This window comes from Hyperoodon ampullatus (assembly GCF_949752795.1).
Source record: "Hyperoodon ampullatus genome assembly, chromosome: 10".
Taxonomy (NCBI): Eukaryota; Metazoa; Chordata; class Mammalia; order Artiodactyla; family Ziphiidae; genus Hyperoodon; species Hyperoodon ampullatus.
In genome coordinates, this window is record NC_136923.1 from 5,301,406 (window position 1) to 5,327,503 (window position 26,098).

At 47.8% G+C, this 26,098-nt stretch overlaps 2 protein-coding genes across 2 annotated transcripts; both read left to right on the top strand.

The window, feature by feature from the left end:
* Positions 1-145: 145 nt before the first annotated feature.
* MBD4 (methyl-CpG binding domain 4, DNA glycosylase) lies at positions 146-8,959 on the top strand (the record flags this gene model as incomplete). Its single annotated transcript, XM_079712534.1, has 8 exons — positions 146-238; positions 1,558-1,784; positions 2,195-3,048; positions 5,898-5,972; positions 6,050-6,184; positions 6,783-6,932; positions 7,416-7,519; positions 8,438-8,959. The coding sequence occupies 8 exons, from the start codon at positions 146-148 to the stop codon at positions 8,513-8,515; spliced, it is 1,716 nt and encodes a 571-aa protein (XP_079568660.1). The 3' UTR covers positions 8,516-8,959.
* Positions 8,960-10,436: 1,477 nt separating this feature from the next.
* Positions 10,437-25,106, top strand: EFCAB12 (EF-hand calcium binding domain 12; the record flags this gene model as incomplete). Its single annotated transcript, XM_079714079.1, is given in 10 exon segments — positions 10,437-10,453; positions 11,951-11,990; positions 11,994-12,015; positions 16,648-16,799; positions 16,803-17,096; positions 18,769-18,982; positions 22,002-22,166; positions 23,846-23,850; positions 23,853-23,902; positions 24,581-25,106. Coding segments are annotated over 10 exon segments (1,218 nt in total). The 3' UTR covers positions 24,840-25,106.
* Positions 25,107-26,098: the final 992 nt, after the last annotated feature.

Consider the following 26,098-nt stretch of genomic DNA (forward strand, 5'->3'; position numbering starts at 1 on the left):
CTCACTGCTTCCATCTTTTCGTTCCATCCTAGAGTTCCGAGCTGAAAAAGCTTCTTTTTCGCCTCTTACTCCGCTCCAGACCCAGAGCGACGCACCCTCTCGGCTTATTACTGCAGCCGGAGCCCGCTTGAGGGACACGTCTGGGATGGAGAGTCCGAGCCTGGGGGACTGCGGAGCTGCCCCCTCTGTCATCGCCAACCAGCGCCTAGTCCCCGACCGGCCGTGTGACCTCCGGCAAGTTATTGTCCCCTTTCGGGCCTCAGTTCACCACCTGTAAAATGGGAGCGGGAGAGTAGAAGGTGGGTGGGCCTTTCTTACCTAGGGTGGATGGACACTTGGAGGCCGGCAGGGTTAGTTCCTAAGAACAGGGGCTGGAGTACTGAGTACTTGTGTATGTGCGGTGTGGGGCTAAGATGATTTACCTACTTTTTTTTTCCCCCAAAAAATGTGATTCTCAGAACTACCTTGAAAGAGGTATTACCTCCTTTTTACAGATGGAGAAAGAGACTGACAGGTTAAGTAACTTGCCCTTGGACCTCGTAGGTAGTAAATGGCAGAACTAGGATTTGAACCCAGTCTGTTGATTTTAAAGTTCGTGCTGTTTTCACCAGGATTCAGTTTCCTTATCGCCAAAATTGTGAACAGTATAATTTCTTAAGATCCACCCAGATCCCCCAAATTATTTAACCCCGTATTGCATCAGAAGACTTTGATTCTAATTCTAGTCAGTCACTGGCTCATGCTTTCCCTATTTGTAGAAAAGAAGTTGGTTAGACATCTCTAGAGATGTCTCATCCAATTTTGAAAATGTAAATATGATTTAGTGATTAGGATACACTCTACTGAAGTTTTTCAACAATAGTAGAGGAGGAGAAGTATTAGAGCAAGATTTAGTAGACTTAGGTCCTGGAATCAGTTCTGCAAATAACTTAATCTTCCTGTCACTCAATTTTATCAATAAAATGAGAGTAATCCTTATCCTACCTACCTCACAAGGTTATCGGATCAAGAATGAAAGAGAGTTTGAAAATTCTTTATCAAATGTTCTTTACCTTTTAGAGGGTTACAACCTCTGATGAAAGTAATAGACACTGTCCCCCCACCGCCCCCAAAATGCACATATATATAAAAATTTTACCTCACTTATTTTGGGGGGAGGAGGGTGTCTCACTGACTCATTTAAGCTGTTCTGTTGATCCCCACGTTAAGAGCTCAGCTATTGGTTCATGTTTTTAAACTTATGCCAAGTGTCACCAGAAATCTCTGTAACAGAGCTATTCAATGATTAACAAAAAAAAAATTTTTTTTTCTAGCAAGTAGCTTGAGCTTTTCATTGTGCAGAGATTTCCAACCCTTTTTAACCATGTTGTAGGACAGGAAGATATTGGAGAGGAGGAAGATACTCTCATAGAATGACTGAGCCATACTGATTTTAATCTCTCCCATAGTCCAAATAGTCCATGTGGTTCCTTCTCTGTTATGGACTGAAATTGAATAAGCAGAGTGAAATTAATTTTAAATGAGCTAATCACTTGGAGTTTGTTTTTATTCAGGGAGGAAGACGTTGCTCTGGGATCAGAAAGAGTGGGAGAAGATGAGAAACAAATGGTGATAAAAAGCAGCAGTGAGTGTAATCCCCCGCTACAAGAACCCATTGCTTCTGCTCAATTTGGTGGTAGCGCAATGACAGAGTGCCATAAGCCTGTACCATGTGGATGGGAAAGAGTTGTGAAGCAAAGGTTATCTGGGAAAACAGCAGGAAGATACGATGTATATTTCATCAGGTGAGCATGCAAGATGGTAAAGGTAGTACAGCCAAATAATTTTGTCTAGACAGGTGGTAGGAAAGCATAGCAGGAGTTTTGGCTTTTTTGTGTTTTTACCATAAAACCATTACAGATTCTGTTCCTTCAGTGTCACTGGTTACTTACATCAGGTGATTTGGGGACAAATACTTACATTTTCTTCTTCTGTGAATGGCTACTGGTAAGGTTGCACTTAAGCTATATTTGTAAAATTATGTTCTGTTGTCATAGAGGAAACTATTTTAAAGTATCACTTTTTAAATTTTAATTGACAAATGCCCACGGTAAAGTTTGGAAATTATTAATAAAAAATCCGAAATGTGGTCCAGTTTTTTTTTAAAGTCACTTTTATTAACTAGCAATAAGTTTTCTTTAATATCATTTTCTAGCCCACAGGGACTGAAGTTCCGATCCAAAAGTTCACTTGCTAATTATCTTCACAAAAGTGGAGAGACTTCTCTTAAGCCAGAAGATTTTGATTTTACTGTACCTCATAAAAGGAACATCAAGTCAGGATGTAAAGACCAAAGCATGGCAGCTCTGCCATCCCAACTGCAAAACGAAAGTAGCAATTCAAACCGGAGCCTCAGGACACGAAGCAGGTGGAAAAAAGATGTGGTTTCTTTGCCAAGTGCTAGTTTGGAATTGCAAGATAGCAGAGAACTCTCTAACTTTACTTCCATTCATTGGCTTTTGAAAGAAGATGATGGTGTTAATGATGCTGACTCCAGAAAGGTTAGAAAGTCCAAAAGAAAGGTGACTGTTCTGAAAGGGATTCAAATTAAGAAATCTAAAACAGGGTGCCGGAGGAGTCTTCCAGATCCTGTTCAAAGTAATAGAAAAAGAGCATCTGTGTATAATAAGGCAGCAGATGCTGAAAGCGAGCCTCTTGCACAAGAAAGTCAGCTTGAGAGAACTTGCTGCGTCTCTGATGCCAGAGCGAGAAACAAGACCCTCACTGTTACCAGCGAAGAGGAGAGGCTTGGTAAAGAAAAATCATTGTGTTCAGGATCAGATTTTGAACAGACCACTTCTGGCATCATAAACAAATTACGTTCAACCGAAGAAGCAGGACACAACAAGAAGTGTGAGGGTACCTTTTTAGACTCTGAGGAAATAAGAACCAAAGTAGAAGTTGGGGAAAGGAAGGAGCATTTGCATATTGACATTTCAAAAGGTGGCTCTGAAATGGACAACAGCTCACAAACGGAGAAAGACTCTACTTCTGCGAAAATACTTCAAGGTATTCAGTGCACTAAAGTGCTGTTAAACATGTGATGAGGAGTTTGCACTTCATGCCTGTACCCAGTTAGCATGTGGGAATAGAATGGAGATGTAGGGCCAAATGTCAGATACATTCTACCAGTTGGTCCTGGTGCCTTGTGTAACCGATATTTAAGCCCTTTTGTATGGCAAAGAAACAATCAGCTGGCTCCTGCCCCCAACAGAGGACAACTGTGCCATTAACTGTTGCTACCATCCTGGTACAACACCTGGGACTCTCTTCAGCAGTGCTCTCCCTTCTTCCCTTTTTTCCAGCCAATAATCTTACAACTTTAGGGGAAATAAAAAGGTTTCACTTGTGAAAAGATTTGGGGCAGACTCTTCTTATACATAAACTGGTTGAGAATAGTCAGTATCTTCTCTTTGCACCCCTCCTGTTACTTATTACTGATGTGTGACTTCCAATTTAATTTTGTATATATCATAGTCATTTTTATCTTCGATTGTAATGCTTCTCTAAAATGCTTTAGAGCTCTAAAGAATTCAAAACTGTAATCACATAGTTCATCTATTTTTTGTAATATGCTCTTTTTTTTTTTTTTTTTTTTTTTTTTTTTTTTTTTTTTTTTTTTGTGGTACGCGGGCCTCTCACTGTTGTGGCCTCTCCCGTTGCGGAGCACAGGCTCCGGATGCACAGGCTCAGCAGCCATGGCTCACGGGCCCAGCCGCTCCGCGGTATATGGGATCCTCCCAGACCGGGGCACGAACCCGTATCCCCTGCATCGGCAGGCGGACTCTCAACCACTGCGCCACCAGGGAGGCCCTGTAATATGCTCTTAATACAGAGTTCAGAGCTTAGCAGTTTTGCCTTTATAATACCTCAGTGAATAAGAGAGGAAAGAAAGGAGACCTTTGAGCAACCCTATATTAGTTATTCATTATGCCATTATGGTATGATGAATAACTCCTTTAAAGAAGAAGAGTAATTTTACTTAAAGTCCTATGGGGAGACAGCGTGGACAAATTAGTAGAGCAGGTGGTTAGAGTTGGTTCCTGCTCTTGGTCCCACTCATGATTTTATTATGTCTTTGCTGTGCCTGGAATTTCTCTACCTTGAACAGAAGATGACCACATATACCTAGGAACTACGTAAAAATTCTCCAATGTGTCCTTTAAAGACCTTGAGCTTCCTAAAGCCTTGAGGTTTATGTAGATTTATTGCTAGTAAAATGGGCAAATAAAATAGCAGAAACATCCTTTTGTGACTAAAATGGAAGTATGCTAGTCATCCTGTGCATAAAGAAGTCTAGTTCTCAACATAAGGACGTTTACTGTAGGTGATAGGTATCCAGTGGAGTAGTAAAGACTTTCCCTGTGCCTCAGTTAGGAATTGCCATGTAGGGCTTCCCTGGTGGCGCAGTGGTTGGGAGTCCGCCTGCCGATGCAGGGGACACGGGTTCGTGCCCCGGTCCGGGAAGATCCCACATGCCGCGGAGCAGCTGGGCCCGTGAGCCATGGCCGCTGGGCCTGCGCGTCCGGAGCCTCTGCTCCGCAGCGGGAGAGGCCACGGCAGTGAGAGGCCCACGTACCGCAAAAAAAAAAAAGAAAAAGAAATTGCCACGTAAATTGAGCTTAGTCTCCTAGTAATAAAAGAGGCTAGTCGGTAATTATCTATAGGAACCCACAGAAGAAGTTATCAAGTAGGTAGTAAGAGCAGTTTCCTTTGTTCTGATTCTTTTTTACTTTCCACTGGGCTTTGCCTATTCAAACTAGAATAGCAAAAAACACTAGACTGATTATCTGGAGACGTGGATACTTGTCCCAATCTATAGTCAATCCCACTATTGTTTTCAGATAGTTGCTTAATTTCTAAGCCTTAGAGTCTTCATCTGTAAAACACAGGTAATAACCCTCACCAGTCCTGTTTTTCACATCATGGATATTGTAACGTAAAATGAGAAGTGAAAAAGATGGCTTCACGCTAGACAAATGCAAGGTATTATTAACTGACATTCAAATTTAGAGGGTATGGCTATAGGGAGTATTAAATGTGATGATTTTAGAAACTTGAAAGCCTAATAGTGTTGGTCAAAGAGTCTGTTAAACTAAACTTCCCAGCAGATAGTGGCCGTAGGTGTTCTAAGGTCCAAATCTTAGGCTTTCCTGCAGGTTCTGTTTTATCTGTATCCTTTTTTTTTGTTTGTTTTTTGTTTTTTTTTTAGTAAAAGTATTCACTGCAGAATATTTGGAAAATATGGAAAATTAAAAGAAAAGAAAAATTAGCAACAACCATTATACCATTATGCCATTTTGGTTTATTCTAATATCTATCACATTTTTTTCTTTTTTTATTAAATTGGGATCATATGTTGAATATTGCTTTTTTCACTTAAAAATTAATGACATGGGAAAAATTCATGAGGTAGTCTCAAAATATTTTAATAACCACATTGTACAAATGTCATACTTTAAAATATTCTATATTATTTCCAATTTTTCAAGGTAGTGAACTCTGCACAAAAATCATAGAGAACTAGTATAATAGTGGTTAAAGGCATGGACTCAGGAACCAGACTGCCTGGATTAGAATTTCAGCTCTTGACACTTACTAACTGTGGGACCTTGGGCAAGTTACCTAGCATCTCTGTACCTCAATTTCCTTATTTGTAAAGTGGAGACAAAATAGTACCTACCTTCCTCATAGGTCACTAGTAGGATTAAACTGGTGAATTTTTATGAAGTGCTTAGAATAGTGCTAAACTGAACGTTTTGTAGTAGTAGTGTGTTGTTGTTGTTATTTGCAGCCCTGAATATCTCTTTAGGCTAAACCGTAGATCCTGTAAACAATGTTCACTCTTTCCTTTTCAGAAGACGCCATCCCACAGACACAAATAGAAAAAAGGAAAACAAGCCTGTATTTTTCCAGCAAATATAACAAAGAAGGTATCCCTTTTCCAATGAGAAAAGCAGACTTTAAACCTATTTCAAGGGTTCCCCTCTAATACAGTGTGTTTGTTTAGTTCTTAGTCCCCCACGACGCAAGGCCTTTAAGAAGTGGACACCTCCTCGGTCACCTTTTAATCTTGTCCAAGAAACACTTTTCCATGATCCGTGGAAGCTCCTCATTGCGACTATATTCCTCAACCGGACCTCAGGTTTGTGGATTCTTTTCATCTTTGTCTTAGTAGAGACAGTGTGATGAGGAGAATTGATCAGGAAACCTGGTCTCAAGTGTGATTTTGACCTCAGGTAAGGCCTTCTTCTTTCAGTCAGTCCTCAAACTCTTCACCTATAGACTAGATGACATCCAGCAGCCTTTTTAGCATTAAAGAGCAGATTTTCATTTATGTTCTACTTCCAAATTGCTTTTAGTCATCAATGAAAATCCGTTACTTAACCTTCCTCCTCTCTGTGTCATGTATAAAAGCATTTCTTTTCCATTGGATGCTTTCTTTCATGTCACTGGCACCTTATGTTCTGTATGCTTTTACACTAGTTATATGATGATCTGATGATTTAAAAACCAATATCATACAAGGCCAGGGTTTGGCATAATTTGGACTGTTAACCAAATTGGTTGATGGTGTTGGGTTTTGACTCTGAGAGTGGTTGCTGATTTAGGTAATGTCTTCTCATCAGTGGTTTAAGAAGAAAGAAAAAAACTCTATATGAGATTTCTAGTTAAAGAAGTACGTGAGCCTAAAATCAGCCCATCTGGAGGCTTGTAGTCACGTAGTTACTTTTATTTCCTAGGCAAAATGGCAATCCCTGTGCTTTGGCAGTTTCTGGAGAAGTATCCTTCAGCTGAGGTAGCGAGAACTGCAGACTGGAGAGATGTTTCAGAACTTCTTAAACCTCTTGGTCTCTACGATCTTCGAGCAAAAACCATTATCAAGTTCTCAGGTACTTTCCCATATACCCAAAGGGAAAAACATAAATTGTGCCTATTTAAGAGAGCCACACCTGACACTTTAATGTCCTCAGTTGCGACATTAATAGAGGTCATTCAGCTCAAGCACTGAAGGCATTTGAAGATAGTTCGCTTGCCCCAAAGTGCAGTCTCCCGCTGACCCAGGTGATAAATCTTTGCCCAGCACCAGGTCAGGCCGTGTGGGCAGGATTAGAGGAAGAAGTCAGTGAAGCAGAAAGTCCAGTTGACCTCAGGGACATTACCCCTGTCTCGTTAGGTCAGCACAAAACAATAACGGTTAGTCAGTGGCAGACAAGCAGGTCAGACGGGGGTGGTGGCTGCAGGAATTCAGAAGAAAGCAGCCACAAGTCAGGCTGTTAGGAGAGATTCTTTCCCGTCCTTTTCTGTTGCTCCTCCTTTTCAGGGAAAGTATTTTCCTAGAGGCTGACCTGATATGTGGGGTGTTGTATTCTCAGATGAATATCTGACAAAGCAGTGGAGGTATCCAATTGAGCTTCACGGGATTGGCAAATATGGCAACGACTCTTACCGAATTTTTTGTGTCAATGAGTGGAAGCAGGTAAGGCCCGTCTCCGGCACATTTTGTCTCTGAGGCAAAGTAAGTCCACCATTATGGTTAAAACTATTTCTTGGACACACGTGCCATTACAGTCACAACCAGCTTTGTTCCAGGCTTGAGGGGCACTGGTGGCTTGGGGTTATTGACAGCAGGAGAGGGTCCATAGATTTCCCCAAGTCCACAAAGACTCCCTGGTCTCTGACTGACCTCCACTGGTTTGCCACTTCTAGCCCTCTTCCTGTCATGTCCATTCACGTACTGTCTCTAGGCCTAATGTGGTTTTCCTCCTGTCACAGTCATACTTGCCTTCAAAAGCACACCACTGAAGGGAAGCGGGCAGGTGCAGGATTGGAGTGCATGCTTGTGGGGTTTCTTCTCGTGGTCTCAGACTATTTTTGTGGTAGGTGGGTCCTACTTCGGCTGCCCATTCTATTGAGTATGCCCAGCCCATGGGCATCTGGGTGGCATCCTGGCAGCTGATAGGCACTGCCACATAGCCTGTACACTGCCCTTTTAGTCTGTGACTTGCCCTAAAGCATTTAGCTGGGGGTCTGGCCAGGTCCATTCCTGCTTCACCATTTATTGTGACCTGAGCAGTCCATTTAACTGTCAGGGTCTATAACCTCCTGGAAAATGGCATATTAATACTTGACTCATGTTATCACCACCCTCCACACTGAGTCCCATTGAAGATCAGTACCAAATTGGAAAGTACTTTGTAAACTGTAAAGGATTGCTTTGATGTAAGGTATAATTTTAACCATTCATGAATCTCATTAGGGTAAAGGTTATCATTTTCAGGTATATTGTCATAAGGTACTGTTCCCCCACCATATCTTTAAAAAGCCAATTTTAAAAATGTATTTCTGACTAACTTACGTAAGGCCTCTGTCTCCTAATGTGTTGTATTTCTTCCAGGTACACCCTGAAGACCACAAGTTAAATAAATATCATGACTGGCTTTGGGAAAATCACAAAAAATTAAGTCTATCTTAAAACTCTTTGACGTTTTCAAGCTTGTTTTTATGCATTGCTTTGCACTTCGATTCTTAAAAGCTCCACTAAGCACAACCGCCTTTCCAGGTGTATAGACTCTAATCAGCCCAACTAGAAACCTAATGTGTGTGTTCATTTTTTTTTTTTTTTTTTTTTTCGGTACGCGGGCCTCTCACTGCTGTGGCCTCTCCCGCTGCAGAGCACAGGCTCCGGACGTGCAGGCCCAGCGGCCATGGCTCACGGGCCCAGCCGCTCCGCGGTATGTGGGATCCTCCCAGACCGGGGCACGAGCCCATGTCCCCTGCATCGGCAGGCGGACTCCCAACCACTGTGCCACCAGGGAAGCCCTAATGTATGTCTTCTTAATGTGTGTACCACCAGAAGATCTTTGCTTCTGAATGTGCAATGACATGTTCTGAGATTTTTAAAAAAAATAAATTGTTATTTGACAGCAATCCTAAAAATGTATATGACTTTTCCAATAATGAAATGTGACTTGAAGTTTAAAAAAACTTTCCTCAGTTATTAATAATATGAAGCAAATTTCTATCAACCTTGCCTGAGGGAAGATTAGACCTCCTGTTGTCCTTCTATAGAAAATATCACACAATTGTTATATGAAGAAGCAAAGAGTTTTCAGCCACACATGTCAGAAAAGATATGATAGGGTAAATTAGGCAGTTAATTAATAAAGTATATTAAAAAACGCTAACCTCCAAAGAAAAATAAGATTATTTTGTCATGATGTGTCCTTGATGACTGTCTGCTGGCTTTTAGGAATTGTAGATTTGACCATTTGATAACCTAATGTGCATATCTGCCTGTAGTTCTGTTGCAGAGTATTGGCTTCTGACTCAACGCATTTACCTTGATCCCTATGTGAAAACTTGAGCATTTACCCATCTCCCATCTTCCAGCTGGAGGACAGGGCCTTTTAAGTGTTATGCCATTTTTAAAACAGGTATTATAATGGTATAGCTCAAATACTGAAACATTTACTTTAGAAGGAACTCACAAAACAAACAAAAATCTAAGTTATTAAATCTCGATTATCCATTGTCATTTTAAGGCATAATTTGGAAATTAAGTTGATTGAATAAATGAAAAACAAATTGTTAGGGAAACTACCTTTGATGTAGGGTAGAGTGTGAACAGAACCAGGATACAATGTGCTGCAGAGCTAGTTGGTGGTTTCCACTATAGTGAGTGAGATTCATTTTTTAGAGAAGGATGGATTTTGACCATCCTTCAAAATCCAGGAACAGGAAAACTGACCACACACACGCACACTTCCAAGGCAAACCTCCACTTCATAACCTCCCATCACGTTTTTATTTAACAGATATCAGAGTAGCATTCACTAAGTGCAAAGCTCTGTGCCAGGGAGGGGCACAAAGATGAAAAGGCTCTGTAGAGACCCTCATGGGAGAGAGAAAGGGACAAGCAATAATGACAGGTAACAAAAGGGGTAAGATGTGGGGACAGGGTGCCCAACACTGCAGCGAAGAGTCCAGAGGGGCCCCTGCAACCCTGGCCATACCTGGGGTCAGAGGGTAGGGCAGGCAGCAAGCTCGGGGCATCAGGTGTGGCGTGGCGGTGGGACCTGCTGTCCAGTCCCGGCCCAGCATCTCCGTCAAGACTGGGGGCCTGCGGGTGCAGCAGGGTAGCTGTGCAGCAGCCAGGCCGGGCTTTTCCCCTTTCCTGCAGGTGAGGTTGCCTGGCCTCTGTATCTGTTTCCTCATCTGTTGAGAATGGATCAGTGGTACCTACCTCACACAATTATGATTATTAAGTTAATGTATGAAATTGCTTAAATGGAGCCTGGCTTACAAAAATGCTACATTAATGAGGCCCATAGGGATGGTCTGAGTGACAACCTCAGTTGTTGAGAGGGTCACAAAAATAACGCATTTCAGTAAGGATGGTACCTTATGCAGAGTAAGCACTCAAGTGTTTGGGTCTTTTCTAACTTCTTTATTTGAGACAAAATCCACATAGCATAAAATTGATTTAACCATTTTTTAAAGTGTACAATTCGATGGTTTTTAGCACATTCACAGTGTTGTGCAACCATCATCACTAACTCCAAGATATTTCCATCACCCCAAAAAGAAACCCCTTACCTGTTAGCAGTCAAACCCAACGATCCCTCCCTCCCCCAGCCTCTGACAACCACTTGTCTGCTTTCTGTGTCTATAGATTTGCCAGTTCTGGGCATTTCTTACCAATGGAATCATATAATCTGTGGCCTTTTGTGTCTGGCTTCTTTCACTCAGCATTATTTTGAAGGTCCGTACGTGTTGCAGTATTACCGACCCAGGTTCTTAGACTCTTTAATCAACAGAAATTGATAAGAGGGCAGATGAGAAATTCAGGCAAGGCTTTATTGGGACTAGTGCTGCGGCAGGACGGAGTGAAAACAACAAGTTCCCTTGCTCGCTTCTTGGGTGGAGGGGGGTGAGCAGGTCCCTTAAATGGGGCAAGGGTAGAGGCTGACCCATGGGTCGGGCTGGAGGGGGGGCTTAGGTGGTCTGCCCAGCCCCCTCGTGGTGCTGTGTGCAGGGGGCATGCACAGTACCCTGCTTTTGCTCCCCACACCTCAGAAGCGGCAGTTGGGTTTTGGTCTTTTTGTATCATGTTCATAATTGGCCACAACTGCACATATGTGCAGTTATTTTTCATCCCTTATATAGTTTCTTACTCGAGGAGACACTTGTCCAGGTGTAAGCACTGCAGCAAAGGGTCCCAGGTCCCAGCCTGTCTCAGCAGCATGTGTCAATACCTCATTCCTTTTTATGACTAAATAACATAACGTCGTTTGGATAGACCACCTTTTGTCTATCCGTTCATCAGTCAATGGACATTTCAAATATTATTAATACTCCAGTTCTCAGGTTCTATAATTCCAAACCATGGAACCCTGTCTTTCAGGGACAAAGCATACCAAAAACACTGCCTCTATTTGGCCACGACTTTCTCGGGTTCCCTCTGGAGGAGGGAGCGCCTGTTCTTTGGGTGAGAACACAGCTCTAAACATGTAGAGACCTGCTGAAGACCCTACGGCTTACAGGAAAACCCGGGATTTATTACTCCAGATTCAAGGGCCACTGGGCCAACCTAAGAAATCCTGTCTTTTGCGGAGCCGGATGCTCTGCACCATTTCCTCGCGGCCCCTCCCAGGACCCTCGAAGGGAACAAGACTGTCGGGGTCTCGCGCTCGGGCGGATCCTCTCCCCGCGGGCCTCCGGCCACGTGGCGGCACCCAGCCAATCAGCGCGGGGCGTCCGTAATCTCGGCAACAGTTGCGTCCAAGCTCTGCAAGTCACGGGTCTCTTGCAAACTTGGTATTACTGTTTTTCTGGTATCCCATACCCCCGCGCAAGCAAGCACACACAGACACACACACACACACGCACATTCACACACTCTCTTCAGCACCCGCTCCCGACGCCGCGACCATTCTTCTGAAGCGTACTAGGCTGTGTTCCGGTCTCTGCTCCGTAAGTTCACCCTAAGCTCCCGGGAATCAACGCCAGCTCCAGGAAGCCCTCAACCCCCGGGTGGACGGGTGCAAGTGGGGTGAGGACTAGGACAGGGACGGATATCCCATTGTGTCGTCCTCTCTCTGGGTGCTGGGTTGCCAGGGAGTCGGGGGCAGGTCGTGCAGGTTTCTCAGATTTCCTTGCCCGGGCCGGAGGAGCAGGCCGAGTTGCTTTGGCTTGGAACCAGCGGCCCAACCCATGGGCCCGGGAAAGGGGTCCAGACCCTCTGGCTGGCCCTACTTCTTCGCTAGACATTAGTGTGTCCAGTACGGGAGAAGAGGCATGGAGAAGACCATCAGTTTTCAGAATTTTGGTGATAGCCTGCTGTCTTTGACAAGCGCTGCAACTTCAGAGGTGAAAGCCAGATAAATGGATACTTACAGAAGAAGAGATGAATACTGGGTCCACGGGTGACACCCAGGAGTAAGAGGTCTGCTAAGTGCAGGATGGGGAGGAATGGTTCCAAGGTCCTGGAGAGCTCTTTACACTGGAGCTTCAATTAAGGATACAAGGAGTTATCCAAGCAAAAGGGGGAGGAAAGGTATTCCAGACCAAGGGAACAGCATGCACAGAGGCCCAGAGACATGGGGTCTTCAGAAAACTGCTGGTAGATTGAGTGTTGCTGTAGATGAGAGGCAGGAGGGGTCAGAAGGGACAAGATCAGGAGAGATCTTGTGAGCCAGGAGATGGGGAAGCCACTGAGAATGACAGGATTGGATTGGGAGCATCAGCAAATGCAGAGTCTGAACTGGCAAACTCACAATGTTGGGAGTGAGGCGATCTGGGACTGTCCCAAATTCCCAGGTCAAAGACACTGGGAGGTGAGGGAAAGGTGCCAGGCTAGAGGGGGCTGATTGGATGGGGAACTTGGAAAGAGTTCAGTCTTGGTTGAGTTGGAGATCCTTGTAGGCCATACAAGTTGAGATGCTTTAGGAGCAACTGTATGTAGAAAGTTGGAGCTAATTCCAAGTCATAAATATTGGTATGGGTGTCCTCTGCATATGGAGGGCCACAGAAATGAGAGTGGAGGAGAGTGTTTGGGGGGAAAAAAAAGAGTGCCCAAGTGTAAGCCTGGAGGCTATCCACGTTGTAGGAGTGGGTAGGAAAAGAGAGGCCAAGAACAAGTGGCCAGAGAGGTAGGATGGAACTTAGGGAGGGATTTGTATCAGGAGCCAAGAGAAAAGGAGAGAATTTCAAGGAAGTATTGAATTGTCTCCAGACACCTAAGGGCTGTCCCAGAAAAGAGGGAACAAATGTGTTTTCTGGGGCATCAGTGGGAGAGGACTAGGACCAAAGGTCATAGAAATTCCAGGGAAACAAATTCTGGGTCAATATAAAGAAGTCTTTTCTAGCAGTTAGAATTAGGCACTCACAATGTTAAGTAGAGAACACCCTGTCACTGGAGGTATACAAACAGGCCAAGTCCACAGGGGCATTGTAGAAAGAGTTCCCTGACCTGGCCAGGCAATGGGACTAGTTGGCCGCTGAGAGCTTGCCTCATTAATCCCTAGGGAACATTTTCACACAGGCTCTACCCACAACCACATGGTGACCTCTTTTATTCTAAGAGCCCACCTCACTTTTCTATCAACGGACAGAGGACCCCAGAGACCACTAGAATGCAAGCTCCATGGCATGATGGGCCTGCAGCCTTCGCTCTCGAAGGGGCGGAGTGTGGGGGGAAGTTAGGGAGGAAACGGAGCCCCAGCAAGGTAGCTTTGCAGGCCATTGTGAAAGAGGGTCGTTTATTCTAAGAGCAGGAGAAGCCATTTCAGTGAAGCCATTGCAGGGTTTCAGAGGGGGAAGGGATGCCTCTGGCTAAAGGCAGATCATGGATTTGGGGTCTGGAGGGGGCACAAGTGGAAGAGGCAAGACCAGTGAGGAGCGTATTTTGAACGCGTTCCCACGGTCTGCAGGGCACAGTTTAAACCCCTGAACCTGGCGCCGGAGGTCACTCCAACTGTATTTTCTTCCATTAACCTCCTCCTTCGCACACAATGTGCTTCCAATTTGTGAAACAGTTTAGTAACCCTCAAGTCCCTAAACCCCACCCCGATCGATCCCCATGCTGGCCCCTCTATCCCTTGAAACTCATTCTGAAAGCACACTCAATGTCCCCTCCTGCATCATGACCTCCCAGATCCCTCGGTCAGCGCCTCTCCCCTGCCTGAAACCACCTTGTAAGCCCTCTGGTTACCTCACCTTGTTCTGTGCCAGCACACTGCCTGTTGGGCACCCAGCCAGTACCAAGCACTGGTTAACCTTCAGTAAATGCTGGTTTGATGAATGACTAAATTTTCAGTCATACCGAACATCTTGTCCTCAAAGAAATGATAAATGGGTTGTTGAGAAGTACTTCCTTCTGTCCACATTGATGTATACAGACTTTAATTATTTTCTGACTATGAAAGGAATACATGGGCCTTGTAAAGGGACTTAACAAATGTACTGACTGTTCACTTTGTGCCAGGCTGGGTACTGGGGATGCACAGGAAGTAAGACACAGTTCTTGCCACTGGGAAACTCACAGGCTGTTGGGAAAGAAAAGTATCTTCATCCAGAAAAATATGGTAAATGCTATGACGGGGCTAAGCACAGGGGCTCTGGGGACCAAGAGGGGGATGAGGGAGAGGCTGGGATGCTTCAGGCGACAGTAATGCCTGAGCTGAGCCTCAAAGTCTAAGTAGGGAATAATCAAGTGAACAGGGGAGAGACAGAAGCATGTTTCAAAGACAGGAAAGAGCATGGTTTGGGGCGGGGGGGCAGGAGGAGGGAACTACGGAACCACAGTCAGCTTAGTTTGGGTACAAATACGAGGTGAGGCAGAAGGAATGAGAGAAGGAGCTGGAGAAATTAGAGGGGTTGGCAGGGGTGGGGGGGACAGGTGGGGCTAAGTTAAGGAGATTGAACTTTATTCTAGAGGCAGCTGGGAGCAATAGAAGGGTTTTAAGCAGGAGAGTTTTGGTTTTAGAAGGAAAATGATGGTGACAATATTTTTAATAATAATGCTGTGTCCCTTCTGAATGTTAGAACATTCCCACACCTGTTATTCATTTGATCTTCATAATAGCTTTGGGAGGTTGCTAGAGGAGAGTTTATATCATTTTAGGCATAAAAGAATTGAGACTCAGCAGGATTAGGTGACAGCCTGGGGTAATATCAAGTAATGGCTAAGAGTTGAGCTCTGGGGCCAAACCAAAGTTCATGTCCCAGCTCTGCTACTAATCAACTGTGTGACCTTGGGCCTCTCTGGGCCTCGGTGTCCTTATCTGTAAAAATGGGTGTAAATCATGATGCCAACCTGTTAGGTCTGTCCACTTGTCATTCACTCACTCACCAAATATCTACTGAGCTCCCACTATATGTTGGCACCGTGGAGGTGCTGGGACTCCAGCAGGGAACAAGAGAGATGAGATCTCGGTTCACGGTGTATTGGAAAAAAATAAACCAAATAATTGCACCAGGGGTTTCAAATGCAACTGTCTGCCTGAACCAAGCCCTTACTGAGTGAAATGAGCTGCGTGTGAGACGATAGGGAATGGTGAGGCCTATGGCAAGCTGCAGAGCGCATGCCCCAGCCTAACGCAGTGCAAACTGGAAAAGTTTAAGCAAACAAGTATGTCAAGCCAAACAGGACCCTAAGCCTCATTCAGTATGAGGGCTGCCAGTTTGCAACCCTTGATTTACATACTTATGATAGGTGGTGTGAAGGAAAAGTACAGAGATAACATGAGGATATAACACAGCCTGAAGCTGGAGAGGGAACATTTGGTCTGACACGTGGAGAATGAGGAGGAGCCAGGAGGCGATGGATGGGGGAGGGAGCGTTCCTGGTAGAGGGAGCAGCGTGTGCGGAACCCTTAGGCAGGATGGGGCTTGGATCATTCAGGGAACAGAGAGAACGCCAAGACGTCTGGACAGGGTAAGGAAAGACACGCAAGTGATGAGGCAGGAAAGGTTGGCGGAGGAAGGTCATGGGACTTTATTTTGAGGACTATGAAAAGTCATGGAAGTATTTCAAAATGGGGGGAGGGTAAGTATATATAAAAAAATAAGAACAGTGCACTTATTATGAACAAACTGGACTGATTCTAAACATCTCCACCACTCGATAAGGTAGGTACCATCATTATCCCCATTTTACAGATGAAAAAATTGAGACCCTGCAAGGATAAGTGATCATGCCCCCGGTAAGCAGCAGGGCCGGAACTCAGACTGGAGGGTTCTGGCTGCAAAGCCTCTGCGCTTTACGGCACTAGGCTGCCTCAGTTGATCAGACCAGATCAGAATGGCATTTTAAAAGATCATTCTGATTGCCAAGGAGTACTGGGGGCAGGGGGAGTGGGGTGGAGTAAGATTAGAATCTAAGAAGTTTCATGAGAAAGCATATAAATCTCTTAGCATAGTGCCTGCCGTTGGGATTGCCCAGTCACATTAGATGTAATTATTTTCATCATCATAGCAAGGCAACAATAATGCCAGGCCTGGAACCCAGGTGCCCTGATGCCCAGCCTGGTGCTGAAGCATTTCTCCTTCCTGACTCCTTTGGTCCTCTTCCTGAAAGGAACTCACCTTTTAACCCTCTTCCAGGGTTCTACCAGTCTAAGTCCTTGGTTGATGATAAAAGTGCCAGCAAGGAGCTCGTGTTCAACCCTGAAGCGATCATCGCCCACTGCTTCAAGCAGTTCAAGCAGGAAGACTTCTACCTGCCTCAGAGCCCCTGGAGGATCATCATCTTGCCTTGAAAGGAGGCTCTGATGCCTGTCAATCCCACCCCCCAACCCCAGGCTCCCCCCAAGCACACCCCCAGCTCCAAAGCCCTGGAAGTTGGGGACATCCAAGGACAGCCAGAGGACCCAAGGGCCTGGCTGACCCAGAGGCTGAGGGTTCGGCAGGACCTGGAGTCATTTGGCAGCATACAGAGGTGGCTGCGGAACAAGTCCAGACTCACGCCTTTGGAGGCCAAGGTCCTACACGAGAGTCACAAGGAGCATGAGGCCCGGCTGATGGGCCAACTGGCCACTACCAGAGACACCAAGGTGAGCAGCCCCATTTGCCAGATGCAGACACTTCGGGTGTTAGGGGCATGCTGTCATTTCACTCCCTTGAATTAGGCAGGATGGGGATCTTTTACCCCCACCCCCACCCACCATCCCCCTCCCAGTCCCAGGGGAGCAAACAGAAGTCCTGAAAAGGTGTATTTGTTATCTATTGCTGCATAACAAATACCCCCAAGGTGACTTAAAGCAACAGATGTTCCTTATGTCACTGCTTCTGAGAATGAGGAAGCTGGGGGTAGCTTAGCTGGATGGCACTGGCTCAAGCTCTCATCTCAGGATGCTGGCCTGGGCCACAGACACCTGAAGGCTTGACTGGGCAGGATGACCCGCTTCCAAGCTGGCTGCTGGCAGGAGGCCTCAGTTCCTGGCCACGTGGGCCTCTCCCAGGGCTGCTCGAGTGTCCTAACCACATGGCAGCCGGCTTCCCCCAGAGCAAACGGTCCAAGAGAGCAAGGAGGAGGCTGCAGTGCCTTTTATGACCTCATCTCAGGAGGTCTCAGTTTCAGAAGTTTCACACCATCACTTCCACCACGGTCTGTTTGTCGTGCCCTGGAGCCCGTGTGCCACAACTAGATAGAGAAAACCCTCATGCCGCAACTAGAGAGAAGCTTGCGCGCTGCAATGAAAGATCCCGCATGCCCCAGTGAAGATTCCACGTGCCGCAACTAAGACCTGATGCAGCCAAAAAAATAAAGAAAAAAAAACCTTTAGGGTTTCCCTGGTGGCACAGTGGTTGGGGGTCCGCCTGCCGATGCAGGGGGCGCGGGTTCGTGCCCCGGTCCGGGGGGATCCCACGTGCCGCGGAGCGGCTGGGCCCGTGGGCCATGGCTGCTGGGCCTGCGCATCTGGAGCCTGTGCTCTGCAACGGGAGAGGCCACAACGGTGAGAGGCCCACGTACTGCAAAAAAAAAAAAAAAAAAAAAAAAAAACCTTTAAAAAATTAAATAAATAAAAAATTCATTCTCGGACTTCCCTGGTGGTCCAGTGGTTAAGTCTCCACGCTCCCAATGCAGGGGGCACAGGTTCGATCCCTGGTTGGGGAACTAAGATCCCACATGCCTTATGGCACAGCCCAAAATAAAATGCATTCTCATACTCAAAATAGCTATTTAATCATTTCTTCATAATATATACTAAGGTAAGCAATGACCTCCATTAACAGCTGATTCTGGTTTTAGAAGCTTTAAAAAGATAGACTTTTTCTTGCCTTACAAAGAAATAAGGCCAAAAGTGGCTGTACGCCCCCCAGGCCTCTTCTATACCTTCAATACCTTGCTCTGTCATCCTTAACACGTGGCTTCCACTTCAAAGTCACAGGTGGCTGCACCTAATTTAAATTCCCACACAGCCAGACAGTTGAAGGTAATGTTTCAACAGGACACCTCTAGGGCCTAGTGTATGTATGATACAGTTGTGTGTGAGCTTCCGTGTAAGGGGCTGTGCACACAGAACCGCACACGCTGACCATTCAGATGCTCTTCCGGGGGTCACCTTGGCCACGTGTGATTTTTCCTCCCAAGCCAGACTTCAGAACCTGCATTCTCTGCCGTCGCCCCTCACGGGGGCCTGGGGGGAGAGGTAGATGAGGCTCTACATCTGCCTTGGGCCGGGGGTGAGGAGGAGTGAGTGCCAGCCTCTGCTCTCTCCACAGCTCACCATCCCCTCCATCCAGTACATGGACCAGTATCGCCTGGTGTGCAGCGGGAACAAGCACTCTGATGAGCACTGCCTCCCGTCCACCATCCACGGGGAGATGGAGGCGGTCATCAACAGGTCGCGCACCGACACCTTTCTGGTCTACCTGCAGTGCTGGAAGCTCTGCAAATCCTACAACCTCCCGCTGACCGAGGATGTCCTCGTGAGAGGTAAGGGCCTCGGGGCTGGTCCTCTGGAAGGTGCCAAGGGGGCCCACAGCCAGGGCGAGGATGGCGTCCACCTGAGGTCTGTCCTTCTCCAGCCGACACACATCCAAGCACGCCACTGCGGCCTGTGGTGGGGACATTGCGGGGCCGGGCGGGGTGGGGGTTTGTGGTGGAGGGAGGAACAGCCCCGCCTGGTTCGCTGTTAGATGGGATTTTACAGCCCTGCAGGGCTGCAGGCTACACAGGCCTGGAGGTCTGGATTCCCCAGACTAGAGCAGGAAGCACCAGGACAGGAGTTCCAGGTGAGGGAGCCAGAGGCTGGGCACAAAGAAAGGATCCCGATTTCAGAGAGGGAGCCTGGCTGGAAGTGGTAACTGCTATGATGCATTGGGTGTTCCAAACCACTTGTCTAGGCCAGGCCTGTTTCTTGGTGCTTCTACCACATGGAGGGAAGAAGGCACCGGGAGACAGGTTCTGCTGAGGCCCTTTGCTCTCTGCTCAGACCACAGGTCTCCACCCTGAGATTTCCTACTGGTTCTGCCCTCTGCGTGGGGGAAGGATTGTGTTTTCACACATGCAAGCAGAGCTGAACCCTCCACATCTCTGGGTGTGTGCTTCTGTGACATGGGATAGGGGAGTGTCCCCATAACCCCCTGGTGACCATGTAGCAATGCCGGCATCCCAAATTTATGAATTTATTTATTTAATGGGCAGGTCACTGTCTGTGCTTTAAAAACACGGAGTGAGCTGCACTTGAGGGCAGAGGTGTTCCCATAGGAGCTCTGCAGGAAGGAGCTGTGGCCATACTGGGCATGTGGCTTTCTCAGAAAAGGGGGCCCCCAGAGAGTAGTGTGACCTTACCTGAGAACAAGAGTTAACAGTCACAATTGATCATTTCCATCTTTTCCCCTAGATGGAGGGAAACACGTGCTAAATGTCCAGGGCCTTGGGTCTTGTATTAGTTTGCTAGAACTGCCGTTAACAGAATACCACAGGGCTTAAACAGCAGAAATGTATTTTCTCACAGTTCTGGAGGCTAGAAGTCCAAGATCAAGGTGCCAGCAGGGTTGGTTTCCTCTGAGGTCTCTCTCCTTAGCCTGCAGATGGCCACCCTCTGGCTGTCTCTTCACATGGTCTTTTCCGTGTACACATGCACCCCTGTCTCTCTGTGTGTCCAGATTTCCTCTTCTGAGGATACCAGTCAGATTGGATTCAGGCCCACCCTAATGGCCTCATTTTAGCTTAATCACCTCTTGAAAGGCCCTATTTCCAAATACAAATTCTGAGATTCTGGGACTTAGGGCTTCAGTATATGAATTTGGGGGGACACAAGTCAGCCCATAACAGATCTATACGAGGGGAAGTGGCCAAGGGCCTTCAGGAACACAGGCCAACCAGCCTAAACGGTCATTGTCTGCTGCACATGCTGCCCCCCACCCTTGCTTGGGCGGCCACTTGCTGCCCGCCTGGGCTGGGAGGGCAGAGACAGCAGGAGACCCCACTGCTCTGGACACCAACTTTTCACCACATCATCATTCCTTCCTCCTCCCTCGGGGAGCCTTGTCTTCCTGGATCACTTACATCCCTTGGTGTTGGCTAGCGGTGGAGCTGCGGCTGTGTCTTCTGAAATCCCAGCATGCTTGCCAGGCACCCAAAGGCTCCTGTGGGCTAGGTCTTTCCCCCGGACGTCCCGCTTGGTCTGTCCCCACCAGAGGATCGAGCCTCTACTGATTCTCTCCACCACTGGCTTTTGCTGGCTCCTGGGTCCGCACACAGGTGAGCTTCACCTGTCTGCAGGATCCCACCACCCATGGGCATACGGGAGCATCTGTGGGTGGGCTTCCTTTTGCCTCTGATTGGTCTAGATGGAAAAGACACTGGTCCATCTCTGACTACTGTCCTGGCCACTGTCTGTTGGCTGTCCTTATGACAGAGGTGTGATCTGCTGTGGCCCAAGAAGCACAAACACGGGGATTTCCAGGTCTGTGTTCAAGGCTAGAGCTTGTGTTCAAGGTCTCAAGCTTATGGGCCGGAACTCCAGAACATCGAGGCATTTCCCGTCCCCACTGAATATAGCTTTATTATTTTTCTCCCCCTGATTTTATAGATAATCCATGCTCACTTATATTTTTTGAAAACATAAAAATAAAAATCCCCCCAGCCTGAGTTAACCAGCAATAATATTTTAGTGACTGTCCTTTCACAACGACAGTCTTTCTTTACTATTTACACAAAATTATTTATGTAAATCACTTTTTAAAGTCATGTGTGTATATATATATTTTTTTAATGTAGTTTTCAAAAATCATTTAAACCTTTAAAAAATGTTGACACTGCACGTCTCCTCCTTCCCTCCCCTCCCTTCTCAGCTCTGCAATCCCTGCCCTCCCCGCCCCAATAACCAGCATTAACAACCTGGAGAATAACCCTCCATCACTGTGTCCCGAACACGAGATGTTTGTGTGTTACTACCTTAGGACAAGCCCTGCTCAGCAGTTGCAGGAGGGTGGAGCCCCAGCCCAGTGCTTCTTATGTTCCTCACGAGGAGAAAACTGCCATCGACTGGGTCTAAGTTAATCTAGTGAAGTCTTGGGTGAGCCCTCCCTTCCTCCTCCTGGGACTTCTGACCAGGACGCCCCTGCAGAGTGGGGTGTAGGGCAGCGGTCCGTCCTAACTGCCCCCAGGCCTCGGGGCCACTGCTGCCCTAGCTGTGAGCAGGCACCCTCACCTGCGGTCCTGTGAGCGGTACTGCGCCAGCCGCGCTTCCCGACAGCGTGCTGCGGTGATGCACACACCACCGCAGGGGAGGCTGGGAGAGGGCCTGGGGGACGCTCTGCACTACTGTTTGCAGTGTGCTGTGAATCTACAATGATTTAACGATAAAAAATTTTAAATGTATATAAGAAAAATCTTTTCAAACAAAAATGTGAATTTGTTAAAACAACCCCCCCGTTCTGCCCCAAAGGCTTGGTATGAGGAGGGGTCTTGGGCTGACAGGCCGTATTTCTTTTTCTGCTCACAGCCCTGATGTACCCGGGGGACAAGATCATTTTCCAGAAGGACCAGGTGCTTCCAATCCGGCAACCGGGAGGCTACTACTCGGACCTGAAGATCTTCAGTCCGAAGCTGGCCCTGCTCCGATCCCAGGGCGTTTCCAAACCTGTGGCTCAGAAGCCTGACAAGCTGAGTGTCGGCCCCCTCCGCCCATGCCTGCGCTCCTGCCCCACTGCTGCCCTTTTGCTGGGGGGCTGGGGGTCACGTTGTGCCAGTGTCTGTGTCCTAACCTGGCATGTCCAACCCAACTGATCACCATGGACTGGACATGTGTCCCTGGGCACATGTCTCTGCAGCCGCCTTACCTCGTTCCCACGCAGCCACCCTCCTGACCACATCCTGTGTGACCTCAAGCTCTCTGGAAAAGGTTAAAAAGAGGGACTTCTTAGAGAAATGGGGGAGTACACTTCACAAATTATGGGCTGGGTGTCAGGGCCCCTGCAGAGGACAGTGATGGCAGCCCCTTCTCTGCTCTACCTTCTCTGGCAAAAGGTGGGCTTGCAGCCCCCCAGGAGGAGAACAGAACTCTGCACTGGGGCCTCCCCCTGACCCTCAGATCCCAAGTCCTCTCTAAGAAAATGTCCTCCTTTGTCAGGAGGTGACCCGAGGGCAGGCTATGAACCAGCATCAGTGGTGACTGCAGACTGGAGAATGGCAGCATCCCTGCAGAGTGGGGGAGGAGGGGGCAGCTGACCAGATACCATGAGGTGGGGAGGGGCCCAAGACGGAACCACACCGTAGGTCACTGCCAGCTGCCTGCTAGGGTAGTCTGGCCAGAACAGCGGGGGTGGGATGCAGCAGAGCCGAGTGGAAATCCAACAGGCCAGCAGTTAAATGGACAAGTTACCTTACTCACTGAGCCTCAGTATGTTCATCTGTAAAATGGGCACAACAGCTATACCACACACAGTGAGGACCAATGAGAAATGCAAGTAAGCTTCTTAGCAGTTAGCACTTGAGCACTGATTGTTGTTGTTGTTGTAGCCTGCCCCGTCATGGCGTTCTCCAGTGCAGGAGTGGGCTAGGTCTGCAGGTGGGGCTGTCCACAGCCCTGGTTGGGAAGAGCTGAGCACGAGCCGGGCAGGTGGTGGCCTAGAGAGTCCTTTCTGATCCCCTAGTGACTGCCTTCCAGCCCCTGAGTGGCTGCCACCAGTTCCTGAGCCATGAACCTAGGGAACCTGAGAAAGTGACTTTTGTCCTGCTTAGGTGGGCCACAGTTATAAAGGATAGAGGTCCCCCGGGGCAGGGGTGCACTGGTTTCATTGTCTTCTTTGAATGCATTGTGAAAGATTCTGGAGCCAGATGAAGGCTTGCTGGGAAAGTGTGCCGTGGTGATTAGTGATGTCTGCCAGGCCTGAGGTTTGGGGAGTTCGCTTTCACCACCCTTGTCCTCAAGGCTGGATTCAGCTCTGGAAGGCAAGTGGGAGTCAGGGGCCCCAAGAGGACTCAGATTACTGAGCATGTCTCATAACCATCTGCGAGGTCTCTGTGCTGGGAAATGAGAAACCCAAGGCTCCACAAGGGAAGTGACTTTTCCCAAGTCACCCAGCCAGCCAGGCCTTGAGCCCAGGACTGTCATCCTGTCTGCCTGACCAATAGGGGCCCAGAGGTCTAGACACCCCAGCGCACTGTGTGTTCCACTGGAGCATGGGGGACAGAGTCAGGGCCCCACCCAGGTAGAAGAAGTTCTCCTTTCAGAGCTCTGGTCTGGGCTCAGAAGTGGACCCCCTGTCACACTGACCTACTCCCCAGAGCCCCACTGACCTGGATTTCCTGTCTCCTGACAAGATACCTCTCTCTCTCCTTCACTAGGAACATGCTGAAGAAAATCAAGAAAGTCAGCTTTAAGAAGTTTGAGGAATTCACCAGGTCTGTAGTGATCGTCTAACTCTGGGAGGGGGGCGGGTAGGAGGAAGGTGCCCAGGACTCGCATGTTGCAGGGTACATGGTAGCACAGCATCTGGGACTCAGTGCCCAGGAGCTGAGGGGCATAAAATGACACTTAGGAGTGCTAGGCAGACACTGCTCTCCAGATGTTAACTCACGTAAATCCTCTCAACAACCCTATGAAGTTACTCTTAGCATTCGCATTTTGCAAAAGAGGAAACTGAGGTACAGGAAGTTTGAATATCTTGCTCAAAGTCACATCTCTATTAAGTGGTGGAGCAGGGATTCGGACCCAGCCGTGCTGGCTCCAGAGGCTGCATTCCGAACAGCACATGAAAATGCCTCTGCAGAGCAGGCGGTGTGCACTTAAGAGTTTGGGTTTAGAGGCAGCAAACTGGCAGTCAAGCCTGTGCCCTGCCACTTGCTGGCTTGTGTGGACTTGGGGAAATAACTCAGCCTCCTTAGGCCTCTGGGTCCTCGCTGGTGAGGCAGATGGGACAACAGAGCCCACCGCACAGCACTGTCGGGAGGACTGAGTATAGAGTGCTTAGCATGGTGCTGCACCTCCACTCTGCTCACAGCGGGCGGGCTCCACTGGGAAGCAGCCCCAGCCGCCACCTGTCTCCATGACAACTGTCCCGGTGTCTTCTCCTTCTCCAGGAAGCTGAAGGCGAAGAGGCCCAGTGGTCCGCAGCTAACCCATCCCAATTTCTTCTGGCCGGGTCACCTCCTGGACAAGCTGAAGCTCTACCTGCCCACTGTGACCGTGGACCGGAGCCTGGCGCTCTTCAGTTGTGTCCAACACCGGTCCCAGGCCTACTCAGCCACCTACCATCCCGACCACTGGTGGCCCATTAAGGACATGAACTACATGACCTATGCCTATTATGATGCCCCCAAGATCTACCACATCAACTAGACTGGCCCAAGTGTCACGAAACCTAGCCATCCTGGGGCCGGGACCAGTGTAGCTAGCAGCCCAGAGCTGTAGACACAGGGACGGTATCAAAGAACCAAACAAGAGAAGTCATTTCAGTGGGAAGGCCCGGGCCAGCTCTCTCCAGACTCAAAGCGTGCAGTGTCTCAGAGAGTGGATCTGTCCAGGGAAAGATGTGGGTTTTGAGCATTTCCCTCTCCTGACCTCTGTCTTTTTGAAATAAACCACGTTGGAGTTTTTCTCATGTCACCTGTGATCCAGCTGATGTGATTTCCTGCTCAGGAGCTGTGGCCAGAGGGATGTTGGCAAGCTGGGGTCCTGAGCCTGGGAAAAAAACCCACATTGCCTGGGGTTTTGACGGGGATGCCTGCATGGCACCTCCAGCCTCTCATCCTGGATCTCAGGGCCCACCAGGAAGCAGCAGGCAATGTGGGCACCCCTGTGCCCTCCTCTTGAAATGTGTCCCTCATCCCCCAAAGAATGAGCCATTTGGGTCACTACTTCCAAAACTCTTGGGCCTTTCACAAGGACAAGCACGCTGGTTCATGAGCCCTTGTCCTGATTCACACACCTGACCCCCACATCAAGACCTTTTTCTTCACAACACACACCCTGTGGGCTGCTGTTAGCACAGTGCCTCCGTGCTCAGCATCCCAGTTGGCTTCCACAGCCCACAGGGCAAACAGGGTTCGTGAGGTGTGGTGCAGTCTCAACCCTACGGCTTGTCAGCTGTGTGATCTTGGAGAAGACATTCCCTTCACATTTCACGTTTCACGTCTCTGGGTCTCTTCAAACTCCCCTTCACAGTCAAAATCTCACGAAGGAGTTGTCAACACTCGCTCCCTTCCCTTCTCACCCATCACGAAGTCAACAACACCATCCACTTCAGCTTCTGTCTCCATCTGGCCCTGAAACTACTCTACCACAGATCACTGATAGATGACATGACATCCCCATTGTGTTTGGGCTCTGGAATCAAGGGCCGTTTTGTTTTTTTTTTTCCTCTCTTGAAATTTGATTTTCACAATAATCTTAAAAACAAAAGCTAAAATAAAACAAAGAACAATTAAAAACGAGGCATTCTCGCCTAATGGTTAGAAGTGTGGATTTTTTTTGGGGGGGGGGCGTCAAATCTCCATACTTCACTCTCTACATATGTAAAATGGGGAAACTAATAGAACTACCTCATGGAACTGTGCGAGGCCCACTGAACGAGAGCTGTTACAGTCTCATTGCTATTT